Here is a 12898-nt window from a genome sequence, read left to right on the forward strand (position 1 = left end):
CATCTAAGTTCAAGTATTATTAGAGTATTATTATTACTATCATTATTATCAAAGGAGCTCTAAACCCTGGGAGTTTTGCTTCTTTTTACAGCACTTTGATCTTTCTGAGAAATAATGAGTTGTGATCATTTGTTCATGAACAAAATCAGCGTGGAGCTTCAGCAGGTTTTCCCTGGTAGAAGACAGCCTGGCAATCCTTGGGCTACTACAAGTGGCGTTAGAAGAGTTGTGTTTGAGGCTAGTGGTTTGGCTACAGGAGTCACGTGCTGGATGGATGACGGACTTAATTCCTTCCAGGTTCTCAAAGTTCAGTCCCATTGACAGGAGAAAGGTGAGGAAGAACCCAGCCCAGAGGAGAGAGGTGGGAAGAACCCAACCCAGACTTAGACCACCTCAGGACACGTCGTCTTCGTTTCTTCTCGGCACCGTCAGCTGCTCGTAGGTCGGCAGGGTGTTGTTAGGGAGGAAAAGATCTGAACCCACACTGCTGCCTTTCTGAGATGATCTGTTGTTCCCTTGATCCCCCTGCTGACGGGAAACCAGATGATGCAGCATATCTGTAATGAGGTTCAGCTTCTGGTCCATCTGTGTAACCTGCAAAGGCCAAGGGAAGGTTTGCTTAGAGAAAACTGCAACAAACTGGGTGAGACAAATGCGATGAAAATGACATTTCTTCTTGCTGAGGATCACAACAGCCTCCAGGAGGATGCCACAGAGTTACCATTCATCAGAGCAGGAGATGTTTATTGCAGTTGGGCAGAGCTGAAGACAGCTCTGGTATGTGGTTTGACACTCATTTTATACCTGGATGGACACAGGACTAATAGGCTATTAAAGAGATCTGCTGGGATAGAGAATTAAGTCCCAGCACAGCTTCTATGGGGGCTTGTTATGATTGTCTCCATATTCTTTTGAAACCATGGTAAGCTTCCAACACTTACATGCCTTAATAATACCAATATACTCTAGTAAATATCTGCCCCACTTGCAGTGACCTCATCAATTCCAAGCAAGGTCTGACTGACATTCTCTGCTGTATTTGGCCCCAATTTCCAGCTCAGGTCACAAAATGCCCACAAGTATTTTTGGCTGCTGTCAGGGTAGAGCAGGAGCTGGGGGCTGTGGCAAGGGCTGGGAGTGGGGTGTGATGCAGTTTTACACTCTCCTCCCACAACGCCACAGCGGGCACTAGGATTGCCATTCGGGTGACACAATTCACAGTAAGTCAGAAGCTCTTCTAAGATGAATGAAAGCTGATTTTTCACCTGGGGGCTGCAGGGGAAGGGTCAGCCCTAAACCATAATGCTCATTTTCTCCTGCCTTTAGACAGAATTATAGACTGGTTTGGCTCAGGAGGGACCTTAAAGATCATCTAGTTCCAACCTCCCTGCCATGGCCAAGGACCTCTTCCACCAGGCCAGGCTGCTCAAAGCCCCATCCAGCCTGGTCTCGAACACCTCCAGGGAGGTGACATCCACAGCTTCTTGAGGCAAACAGTGTCTCACCACCCTCACAGTAAAGAATTTCTTCCTAATATCTAATCTAAATCTTCCAGTTTAAGACTGTTACCCCTCAACCTGTCACCACACTCCCTGATGAAGGCTCCCTCCCCAGCTTTCCTGCAGGTCACCTTTGAGCACCAGAAGATCTCCCTGTAGCCTTCTCTTCTTCAGGCTGAAGAACCCCAACTCTCTCAGCTTGTCCTCACAGCATAAGTGCTCCAGATCTCTGATTTTCTTTGTGGCCTCCTCTGGACCTATTTTGACAGCTCCATGTCTATCTAATGCTGGGGGCCTGAGAGCTGAAGCTCCTTAAATTATTTGTTTCCCCCCTTTTTCTGCTTTCTTCTAATCTTTAGGAGAAAATACAATGAAAAATCAGGATACATAATAGAGGCTAGATTGTGGATTGGCCCAAAATTTAGACTGTATTTGGTGTACATTTGTGGTACCCAAGAGGAAAACCAAGAATGAAATGTTTGTGGGAGCACTACAGACTCAGTCTCTGGTTTCTTGCATTTTCCACACGAGAAGTAACCTGGATCATTCCTTTTACTTAGCATGGGAAGCCTCCTCTATGTGCTGACTCCAATGTACTCAGTGAGATGTCCCAAGGGGAAGATGGGCACTTCCAACTTCAAAGCCCTGCCCACTCTCTACCCCTTGGCATGGCAAGCATTGAAGCTGGGAAGCAAGAATCTGCCGCACAGTCTCCTACCCCCTGCTACAAGCCTCAATTTTGCCGTTGTAGTCTCTGACCCACTGATCCACAGGGAGCCTAAAACACTAAGTAAATTCTAGGCAAAGGAAAAAAAAAAAAAAGATGTAATGCATTTTAAAAAGGCAAAAGAAAGTAAGCAGAAAAAAAACAACCCCCTCAACGTGATAGGAATAAATTGCTGCCTAAAATATCGGCTAGAAAGTAGTGAAAGGCACATAAACCCGCCAGCCAGAGCATGAGTGGGAGCAATTTATATGTGCCTGGCTACCATCCAAGTATCACACAGGATAGTAAGAGACAGTAAGGCTGAGCAGAACATCAACAAACCTTGAGGATTTCAGCGGGGACTAAAATGTTTTTCCACCGTAGAGCAAACGCTGGGGTGGTGTGTTTTTTTCTTTTCTCTTTTTGTTTTGGGTTGGGGTTTTTTTTTTCTCTTTCCCCCCCCAAACACTTTGTACAACTGGTAGGGAAGCAGATAGAGTGATTGAAAAATATGAGGTGCTGGAGATTTATACTTTGCAGCTGGTTTTGAAAAACATTAGGCAAAGCACCCTAGATGGTACATGAAACGCGAGTAATTCTGGATGGAAATGGCCGCTGAAAGATGAGATTCTTCAATCGAGGGAAGCTGGAGAACACAGAAGTTCAAGATTTCTAGGCAGGAGATACAGATGGAAAGAAATGGAGCAGATCATGTCCAGAGAAGGGCAACAAGGCTGGGGAGAGGCCTCGAGCACAAGTCCTATGAGGAGAGGCTGAGGGAGCTGGGGTTGTTTAGCCTGGAGAAGAGGAGGCTCAGGGGAGACCTTCTTGCTCTCTGCAACTACCAGAAGGGAGGTTGTAGACAGGACAAGGTTGGTCTCTTCTCCCAGGCAACCAGCACCAGAACAAGAGGACACAGTCTCAAGCTGTGCCAGTGGAAGTTTAGGATTGAGGTGAGGAGAAAGTTCTTCCCAGAGAGAGTTGAGAGTTCTTAGTCGTTGGAATGTGCTGCCCAGGGAGGTGATGGAGTCACCATCCCTGGAGATGTTCAAGAGGGGATTGGACATGGTACTTGGTACCATGGTTTAGTAGTCATGAGGTCTTGGGTGACAGGTTAGTCTTGATGATCTTCGAGGTCTTTTCCAACCTTATTGATTCTATGATTCTATGATCAGGGTTTCATTTCAGCACTGTTTGCTGATTCCCTTAAAAAAAACCCCAAAAACCCCAAACAGAGGCACACTTTGCCCAGATGGTGCCCATCACAGATGGCAAACCCATGATGCTCCAAGTGTGACACTAACAGAAGCCTGCAGAAATATCTCAGCCCTCTACCCCTCACTGACCATCTATCACTGGCTGGCTGAGATAGAATAGAATAGAATAAACCAGGTTGGAAGAGACCTTCAAGATCATCACGTCCAACCTATCACCCAACACCACCCAATCAACTAACCCATGTAACCAAGCACCCTGTCAAGTCTCCTCCTGAACACCTCCAGTGACGGCGACTCCACCACCTCCCCGGGCAGTCCATTCCAATGGGCAATCACTCTCTCTGTGTAAAACTTCCTCCTGACCTCCAGCCTGAACTTCCCCTGGTGCAGCCTGAGACTGTGTCCTCTTGTTCTGGTGCTGGCTGCCTGGGAGAAGAGACCAACCTCTGCCTGTTTACAACCCCCCTTCAGGTAGTTGTAGAGAGCAATAAGGTCACCCCTGAGTCTCCTCTGCGCTGGAAGGTCTGCAGTGGAAGAGTGCAGAAAAAAGGCTATCTTCAGAGTGCCAAGGACACCTTTACCAAGAAAAGCCTTTTTGCCAATTATTCTACACTAACCAGAGGATTTTTATTCTATCTATATTTCTTAATTTGTGATTCCAAGCAAGGATTACCAGGGGAAATACAGACTGAAGATGTATCTGGAAAACATGCATTTCTGAAACTCTTGCAGCGATGAGCTATTGAACCTGACAGCAGATTGGACTGAGATCTGGATAGCCCTTCAACAGCTGTGCATCTTGGTGATGAAGTACTGGAGAGAAGTGAGATGTGAATGTTCTTGCTGGGAAATAAATTCCCAGAGATAATTGGATAATTTTTTTTTCCTGGGGAACAAGGTTTGGCTGCTGCAGCTGTGGAGTGCAGGAGGCCCACAGAAGCACAGGCAGAAGCTAATTGCTATTGAGCTGAGCCATGTGAGAGAAAAAGTAAATACCTTTGTCTTCCCTGCTCCTGCTTATTGGGGTGGGGCTCTGAAGCCATAAAGCTTTTGTGAGAGAGGTCCAGATAGCTAATTGTCTTTAACTGTTGTTGAAGCAGTTTTGCTTTCCAATAAAGCAAACCATTGCCCAAGGAGTTCTGCACCGTGAAGGGTTTGATCTAAGACATGCTGAAGTCAGTGGTAGGTTTTGGCGGTCAAAGACTTCCAGTGACTTCATCAGGCTTTGGATCAATTTTTGGACTGAATCACCAGTCCCAAAGAGTAACATGTTCTTCAGATACTACAGGAGAAGGAGCAATCTGGATTTCTGTCCATTGCTCTGCTCATGCTTCCTGGGGCTGATCAGAAGAGATCACCTTTGCGGACTTGACGATCTTTGAGGTCTTTCCCAACCTTACTGATTCCATGATTCAGTTAGCTATTTACCAAATAGCCAATCTCATGTTCTTATTTCTTTGGGAAGCATGAAAAAAGGGAAATGGCAATCATATAAATTAGAGTTGTTAGCCATTGGAATGTGCTGCCCAGGTGGTTGAGTCACTGTCCTTGGAGGTGTTCAAGAGGGGATTGGACGTGGCACTTGGTGCCATGCTTTAATAGGCATGAGGTGTTGGGTGACAGGTTGGACTTGATGATCTTTGAGTCTTTTCCAACCTTATTGATTCTGTGATGATTCTGTGATTCAAATAAGGTGGTGATGGGCTGGTGGGCTCCATCCTCAGGAAGCAGGGGTGCCTGCTTAAAGTATGAGACATCTTAAAGACAGATGTAAAAGCCACCAGAAGGCAAGTTCTGTTATTACTGTTCTCTTAGGTACAACAAGCTTGCTGGTGTATTAGTACGCCCAATCTGGTGATCAGTCTCTTCTGCCAAGTACAAGCAATAGAGCAAGAGGAAGTGGCCTCAAGTTACACCAGAGGAGGATTAGATTGGACACTAGGAACAAATTCTTTACTGAAAGAGTGGTCAGGCATTGGAACAGGCTGCCCAGGGAGGTGGTGGAGTTGCCATTTCTGAAGGTGTTCATAAAGCATGTAAACATGGAACTTTAGGATGTAGTTCAGTGGACATAGTGCTGTTGGGACTTGATGATCTTAGAGGTCTTTTCCAACCTTAATGACTCTATGATTCTATCTGCCCATCAGCATCCAAGCACACATCCTGAAATACATCATCCACTTGCTTGCTGCAGAAATAATTATACCCACTAGAAAAATGTCATCATGTGCAATACCCTTTTCATTAAGCTAGCTCTGTGCACTTAGCATGGAGAAGTGTATCAACTCCCCTGAATCATGCTTGCAAACACATTTACTTGATTAGAAATTAGCTGCCATGCCAGAATGAATAAAAGTAAAGCAAACAGAAAATCTGCTGATGTTGCTCTACTCTTGACTGCTTTGGACAACTCTGATCCCTCCACTTAAAACAGCAAACAGTGTTAATTACACAGAAAAATAACTCAGACTGATTTGTTTCTTTTAGGAAAAACTAAGTAAGCTCTTTCTAGCTGATTTATGTTTCATTAGAAGCATGATGTTTGCATGATCAAATTCTTTGTATGCAAATAATTTCCTTTGTATTTTATTGCTGTTGGGCAGAGGAAGCAGCGTTTGAGACTCGTCAGAAATTACACACCCCAGTTGTTCCTAAGTCTTGCTGAAACGTGGGATGAAAACAAGATTTTTCCATCCTCTGAGATAAGTTTTGTTTTCTTCTGTGTTTTGTTTTGTTTTGTTTTTTTCCTTAAGAAAAAGATCCAAGGATCATAGATTGAGCACGGATGGAGAGCAGCAGACTGAAACAAGCTTTGAATTTAGCGCTTAGAAACGGATAAAGCAATCCCCGCCCAAGCAGGGCACCGGAAAAAGAAACAGCAAACTCCAACAGATCTTCACACAGAATGAAAGATTAGAGCACAAATCTTAAAGGGGACATGATGAAGAATTGTAGTTATGGTACAGAAGAGATTTTTGCTGTCCTTAAAAAGTCACAGGGGCACACATCTACTCTGACGCCCCATGCAAGAGACTGGTGGTGATGTTGTAGGTCCTATGAACCCCAAGGTCCTCTTAGGTCAAGTTTTCAGGAGCCAGTCCTCTACAATGGGATATAAAGTGACATGCCAGCTTTTATAAGGGTATCAAAAACATTTCAGGAGGTGTCAGTGCACAAGACAAGACTGTTCCTGGGATGAAGAAAGCTGGGGAGGGACTATTTACAAAGGCATGTATCACTAGGACAAGGGACAATGGGTTGAAACTACAGCAGGGCAGATTTAGATTGGACATTAACAGGAAGTTCTTTACTATGAGGATGGTGGAACACTGGAACAGGTGGCCCAGGGAGGTGGTGGATGCCCCATCCATGCAGACATTAATAGAATCATAGAATCATAGAATCAACTGGGTTGGGAAAGACCTCAGAGATCATCAAGTCCAACCTATTACCTAATACCTAACACCTCCTTTACAACTAAATCATGGCTCCATGTGCCACATCCAATCCCTTTTTGAACACCTCCAGGGATGGTGACTCCAACACCTCCCTAGGCAGCACATTCCAATGGCAAACTACTCTTTCTGGGAAGAACATTCTCCTCACCTCCAGCCTAAACTTCCCCTGGCACAGCTTGAGACTGTGTCCTCTTGTTCTGATGCTGCTTGCCTGGGAGAAGAGACCAACCCCCACCTGGCTACAACCTCCTTTCAGGTAGTTGTAGAAAGCAATAAGGTCTTCCCTGATCCTCCTCTTCTCCAGGCTAGGCAACCCCAGCTCCCTCAGCCTCTCCTCACAGGGCTGTGCTCCAAACCCCTCCCCAACTTTGTTGCCCTTCTCTGGACACATTCCAGCATCTCAACATCTTTCCTAAACTGAGGAGCCCAGACCTGAACACAGTACTTAAGGTGTAGCCCAACCAGTGCTGAGTCAGCCACACCTTGAATACTGTGTCCAGTTCTAGGTTAGGCTTGCTGTAGGCTCTGAGCAACCTGATCCAGGTGGGGATGTCTCCGCTTACTGCAGGGGGGTTGGTCTAGCTTCTCATTCTCAGAGATTTCAAAAGTAAATTAATAAGGGTAAAAGTCAGAGACCCTTTGGACAGATGGTGGTTTATAACTACCTGTGCTCTTAACACAGTTGACTGATTAGCCAAATGCTTTGTGCTTAATCAAGAGATGTTGTTCAGAGGGACTGTGCTTGTTCTTAAAAGCGAAAGCAGAGTGTGAAGCTGCTAAAAGAGAAGAGGAAAACCAGAACGCAGGCAACACTTGGCTGAATCAAACTATGATAAAGGAAAATTTCAGCTAGTTTTCCAGCATCTGACTCCCAAGTCTGCTACCCTGATCCGAGCTCAATCCTGAGTGTGTTGCATTTTACCTCAAAGTGAACCAACTCTTTAAGGAGCTTCTTCCAAATAACTCCCCAGATGGTTCAGGAGATCCTCAGGTACTTATCCCTCCTAGTGGCCTGTTAACAAGGAGGATCTTATTGCTCTGCAGTGTGGCAAACTCCTAGGGAAAGAAAATGATGCTTTCCTCACCTGTGTCTCACCATAAGCAGTGTTGTATTGAGTCCCTAATGTGTTCTCTATTCAGTAATATAATAAGCAAGATTTCTATTTCTGAAAACCACACAAAAATCTCTTTTCTGTTAACAAAACCAGCATTTAGCACACTAGTGACTCAGCTGAAGAAAAGAGCCAAAAAAACATCCCAGAACCATGGTGTCCCTTTGTTAAAGGCACCGCCTCAAACGGTCACAACTTATGATACCTGTGAGTAGCCATGATATGAAAGAATTATAGAATCAACATGGTTGGAAAAGACCTCAAAGACCATCAGGACCAACCTGTCACCACAGACCTCATGCCTACTAGACCATGGCACCAAGTGCCACATCCAGTGCCCTCTTGAACACCTCCAGGGATGGCGACTCCACCACCTCCCTGGGCAGCACATTCCAAGGACTAACAACTCTCTCTGTGAAGAACTTTCTCCTCACCTCGAGCCTAAACTTCCCCTGGTGCAGCTTGGGACTATGTCCTCTTGTTCTGGTGCTGGTTGCCTGGGAGAATAGACCAACCCCCACCTGGCTACAACCTCCCTTCAGGTAGCTGTAGACATCAATAAGGTCTCCCCTGAGCCTCCTCTTCTCCAGGCTAAACACCCCAGGTCCCTCAGCCTCTCCTTGTAGGGCTTGTGCTCAAGGTCTCTCACCAGCCTCATTGCCCTTCTCTGGAAGGTATCAGTATCAAGTAGCAAGTGAAGGAGTGAAAGTGTTGTGATAAATCACTTTTTTCTTTGGTGGTATCCATCCTATTTAAGCTCTTGAGAATATTTGAGAAAGCTTCAGAGAGTAGCTTCCCTGGCTCCTCCTCTTTCCAAGTCCCTCTACATTTTGGTATCTCAGTATTTCTAGCAGTCAGTGCTTTACTTCTGAGGACCCCGTGGACAGAGGAACAAACAGTATGTTAGGAGTGGCTTTCTAAAGAAGCTCAGGCATAGGTATGAGCATCTTCATAGAGAATTTGGTTTAAACTTTGCTCTAAAATTGTAATAGTGGCAGGAGAGACCAACAATTTCAGTATTATTAAAGACAGTTCCTCCAGGTACATGGCTCTTCAAGAATCATGGAACGAGTGTTCCTTCCATTTACAATACCCAAGATGCCAGAGTCCTGCAAATTCCCTTATCAGAGCTTCTGGCTTTGATGTGTTTATGTTGTTGCCAGAGATAGGCAGCAGTTTTGCTGGAGGTTCTAACCCACTGCTGAGGTGTTTATAGGAGAATGTAATCTGTGTGAAGGAAGATTTGTTCTCCAGACTGTCTGCACTTTCTCTTGAGAGTTGGCCAAAGAAGGGAGTATGCAGGCGGTGTCTGGGGGAAGGACAGAGGAAGTGGAGCCTGTGAGAAAACACTCTCCTCTACTACAAGATTACTCATCACTAGAAAAATAGAAAGGCTGAGCTTCTGAGGAACAAATTATCAGGTTTTGAGGGTCACATGTGACAAGTCACTTTCTAGTCAAGGAAAATATTCAATGCACACTGTAAGCACTGTCTTCACTGACAAATAACACGGACAATTCTGAGACAAAAAGCATCTCTGGAAAGCAAGGTGCTTGCTACACACTGTGTCCTAAAATCAGCTCTCAGTGCCAATCTCTTCCTCGCCTTGAGATGCTAAAAATGGTTCTGTTTATTCAGTAAACTGAGACTGCTGCTGCTGGTCTCATCTTACTTTGTATTTTTAGAGGAAAATATTTTGCCTACGCTCTTCAGAAGTGTAAAAAGGCCCTGAATTTTTTGTAGTAGTAACCCTTGAATTGCTGCTGAGAATTCACCGGCAACCAGGGTGTGCTGCTTGTGCTTTCGGCAGAAGGTGATGTGGGACTGGGAAGACACTTCTGATTTATTGAGGCAGGGTCAGAGCTCAGAAACAACCAGGATTTGTAGGCTAGTCACTGACTGCAGCTCCCCAGAAGTTACCTTGATATCAGTGAACTGTGATTAGAAAGGGCTTGCCTCGGCAGAGAAAAAAATCCTGATGCGCCACATAGAAACCACTTTTGTCACACATTTTTCTCGATCACACTGAGCAGTAAAACAAAGTGGTAACACCAGCAAGGGACCATTTCACCACTTGTGGCCTTTTAAAGTAATTTTTGCTTGTTTGGAGAATTTTGCCCTGATTGTGCAGCGCAAGCTCTGGGGAACCAGCTGCTGAGGCTGTAGGAAACGGGGGAAATGACAGGGTTGATTTATGAATTCTTTCTTTCCATGATAATTGGGAAAGTAATTTTGATAAGCAAACAACTATACTGCAGATAATTGTTTTTCCTTTCCAAATGTCCTTTTCCTCAAAGAAAAACATCTTTTTTTTTTCTCCAAGCTTCCTCAAAGGTTCTAGAGATATGACATCTCTGCTTAACTATTCACTCAGCTCTCTCTCTTTCATGTGGATCTTGGTGATCCTTAGAAGACTGGAGATCACAACCAGAAAGCCATTTTTCAGATTAGACATCTCCTTTGAATTCTGTTTGAAACCAACAATAGAAAGAGACATGCTCTGACAGGTCAAAAACTGAAAACTGATATGAAAAAGCCACTTTAGTAGTATGTGATTAAATAATATACTATAAAGTACAGCATGGATGCTACCAAATAACTGCCTCCTATGAGACTGCCTTTATTCTCCAAAGGAAAATGAATCACAGAATCACTAAGGTTGGAAGAGACCTCAAAGATCACCAACTCCAACCTGTCACCACAGACCTCATGAAGCTACAGCCTTCAGGAACAGCAACAGCTGAAGATGTTATAGAATAAAAAAGAAACCTTCACAGCTACCTTTGGCTATTTCCCACCACTTACAGCTCATGATCCCTGTCTGAATAAATGCTGTAGATCAACAGCAGGCAAAATTTCAGATGCCAAGAGAAACTATCAAATGAGGCCAGCAAAGAAGTGGCAACAACAGATGGTGTGCATATATAGGAGAGCAAGTCACAGCATCACAGGATGTTAGGGTTTGGAAGGGACCTCTGAAGATCATAGAGTCCAACCCCCAAGCCAGAGCAGGACCATAGAGTCCAGCACGGGTGGCACAGGAACACATCCAGATGGGTCTTGAAAGTCTCCAGGGAAGAAGACTCCACAACCTCTCTGGGGAGCCTGTTCCAGTGCTCTGTGACCCTCACAGTCCAGAAGTTCCTCCTCATGTTGAGGTGGAACCTCTTGTGATGTAGTTTATATCAATTGTCCCTCATCCTGTCCCAGGGTGCAAGTGAACAGAGCCTGTCCTCTCCCTCTTGACACCCAGCCCTCAGATATTTATAAACATTTATTAAACCTCCTCTCAGTCTTCTCTTCTCCAGACTGACCAGCCCCAGGTCTCTCAGCCTCTCCTCACAGGTCAGTGTTCCAGTCCCTTAGTCATCCTCATTCCTTGAAGATCTTAAAAATTATGAGAAACAAATGGGACCCCAAAAGTTACAAAGACACAGATTGACTTAGTTTTCATGTCACCTTCATAAAATTATCTGCCTGTAATTTGCTGCAAGGTAAGATGAATATATACCTCTCCTTCTAACAAGAAGGTCATTAGGGAAACCTGGGAAACCATCAAATTAGGTTGCAGGAGAATGAAATATACCTGGCCATAGACTGTTGCAGAGTGCAAGACCTCAACCAGTGGAAAACTTTGGGAGCAGTGCTTGATTTAGAAGGGAAGATGATTCAGAAAGTCCTGAAGGTGAAAAAAAAAATAATGTAAAAGGATGACCTAAAATGGCAAGGCAGAAATGAGGACCCTAATGGATGGAGTTGAGGGAGTTGTTAAGAAGCAGAGACTGGATATGGCTGTGCCTTGAGAACAGAGAGCTGAGAACGGTGGCCTTGGTTTAGTGCTTCTGCTGTTGCTATGAATAACTTCTTGCAAAAATATTTGGCTTCCTTAAAACACCCAAACCATTGGAAATCATCTCTTCCTGAGAATCTTCAGCAGTAGATGTAGATGTGGGCCTTGAAGCCCCTCTGACTACTCATGGCTCCCAAGCTCCCAGCCCAGTCCTGGCAGCACTGAGTGTGCACCCAGATGTGCACAACACCCGTGGAGCATTTTGGCATCCACAGGGCTAGAGCCAAGCAATTAAAATCTGTGGTTGACTCTTGTAGATAAATGAGACAAGACTTAAAACACATGGAAATTTTCAAGTTAGGACAGTGTCCAAAAGCTACAGTCTTTGGCCCAGCACTGCCTCAGGATACAGCATTTTTTTTTCCCCCCTCTAAAATATTACAAAGGTCAGATATTTATTTTTTTAACCCTTTCCTCTAAAGGAACAGAGCACCAGTTGATGAACAAGGGAGCTTGGAATGTTTTGCTTCTCCTTGCATGAAGGCAGGAAAGTGAAGTTTAGGGTCCTGTCTCTAATATAACTTTTATCAGAAGCTACTACAGAAGATAATATTCCCCTTTCCTATTAACTGAATACTCTGGATTTTACAAGAATTTGCTTATCATCATTTACTGTAGCCCCACCTTCAGGAAATAATGTCTCTGTGACCAGACACAACTGTCTTCCATCTCCATTTAAAACTAAGACAGAAGCTGGCAAGAAGAGAGGGATTCTTTCCTTTTAAGTGAAGCAGTGATACCAAAAGTATGAGAAGTTTGTTCACCCACAAAACCATGCTGTACATCCATCCAGCATCATCATCATAAACACTTTCCCCCATTATGCTGAAGTTGAAATCTAGTCTTATGGAGGATGTCAGGCAGGCTTGAGGTAAGAAAAAACACAAAGGAATATTGATCAAAGAAACCAGGGGGGAAAAACCCCAAACCCTTGTCTTTATGCAACACCTGAGAGGAGGTTGGAGTGAGGTGAGAGTTGGTCTCTTCTTCCAAGTAACAAGCAAAAGGACAAGAAACAGTCTCAAGTTGCACTGGGAGAGATTTAGGTTGGACATC

At 44.6% G+C, this 12898-nt stretch overlaps 1 protein-coding gene across 2 annotated transcripts in view; it reads right to left on the minus strand.

Moving 5' to 3' along the window:
* Positions 1 to 2: 2 nt before the first annotated feature.
* Positions 3 to 12898, minus strand: part of KCNQ1 (potassium voltage-gated channel subfamily Q member 1) — a 356172-nt gene continuing 343276 nt past the window's right edge. For both annotated transcript variants that reach the window (XM_068148314.1, XM_068148313.1), the window contains one exon: positions 3 to 594. In XM_068148314.1, coding sequence (XP_068004415.1) covers positions 394 to 594 — 201 coding nt within the window. In that variant the 3' untranslated portion in view covers positions 3 to 393. The remainder of the gene's footprint in view (positions 595 to 12898) is intronic.

This window comes from Melanerpes formicivorus, unplaced genomic scaffold, assembly GCF_026170545.1.
Source record: "Melanerpes formicivorus ecotype bairdi unplaced genomic scaffold, bMelFor1.0.p_v2 SCAF_16, whole genome shotgun sequence".
NCBI lineage: Eukaryota > Metazoa > Chordata > Aves > Piciformes > Picidae > Melanerpes > Melanerpes formicivorus.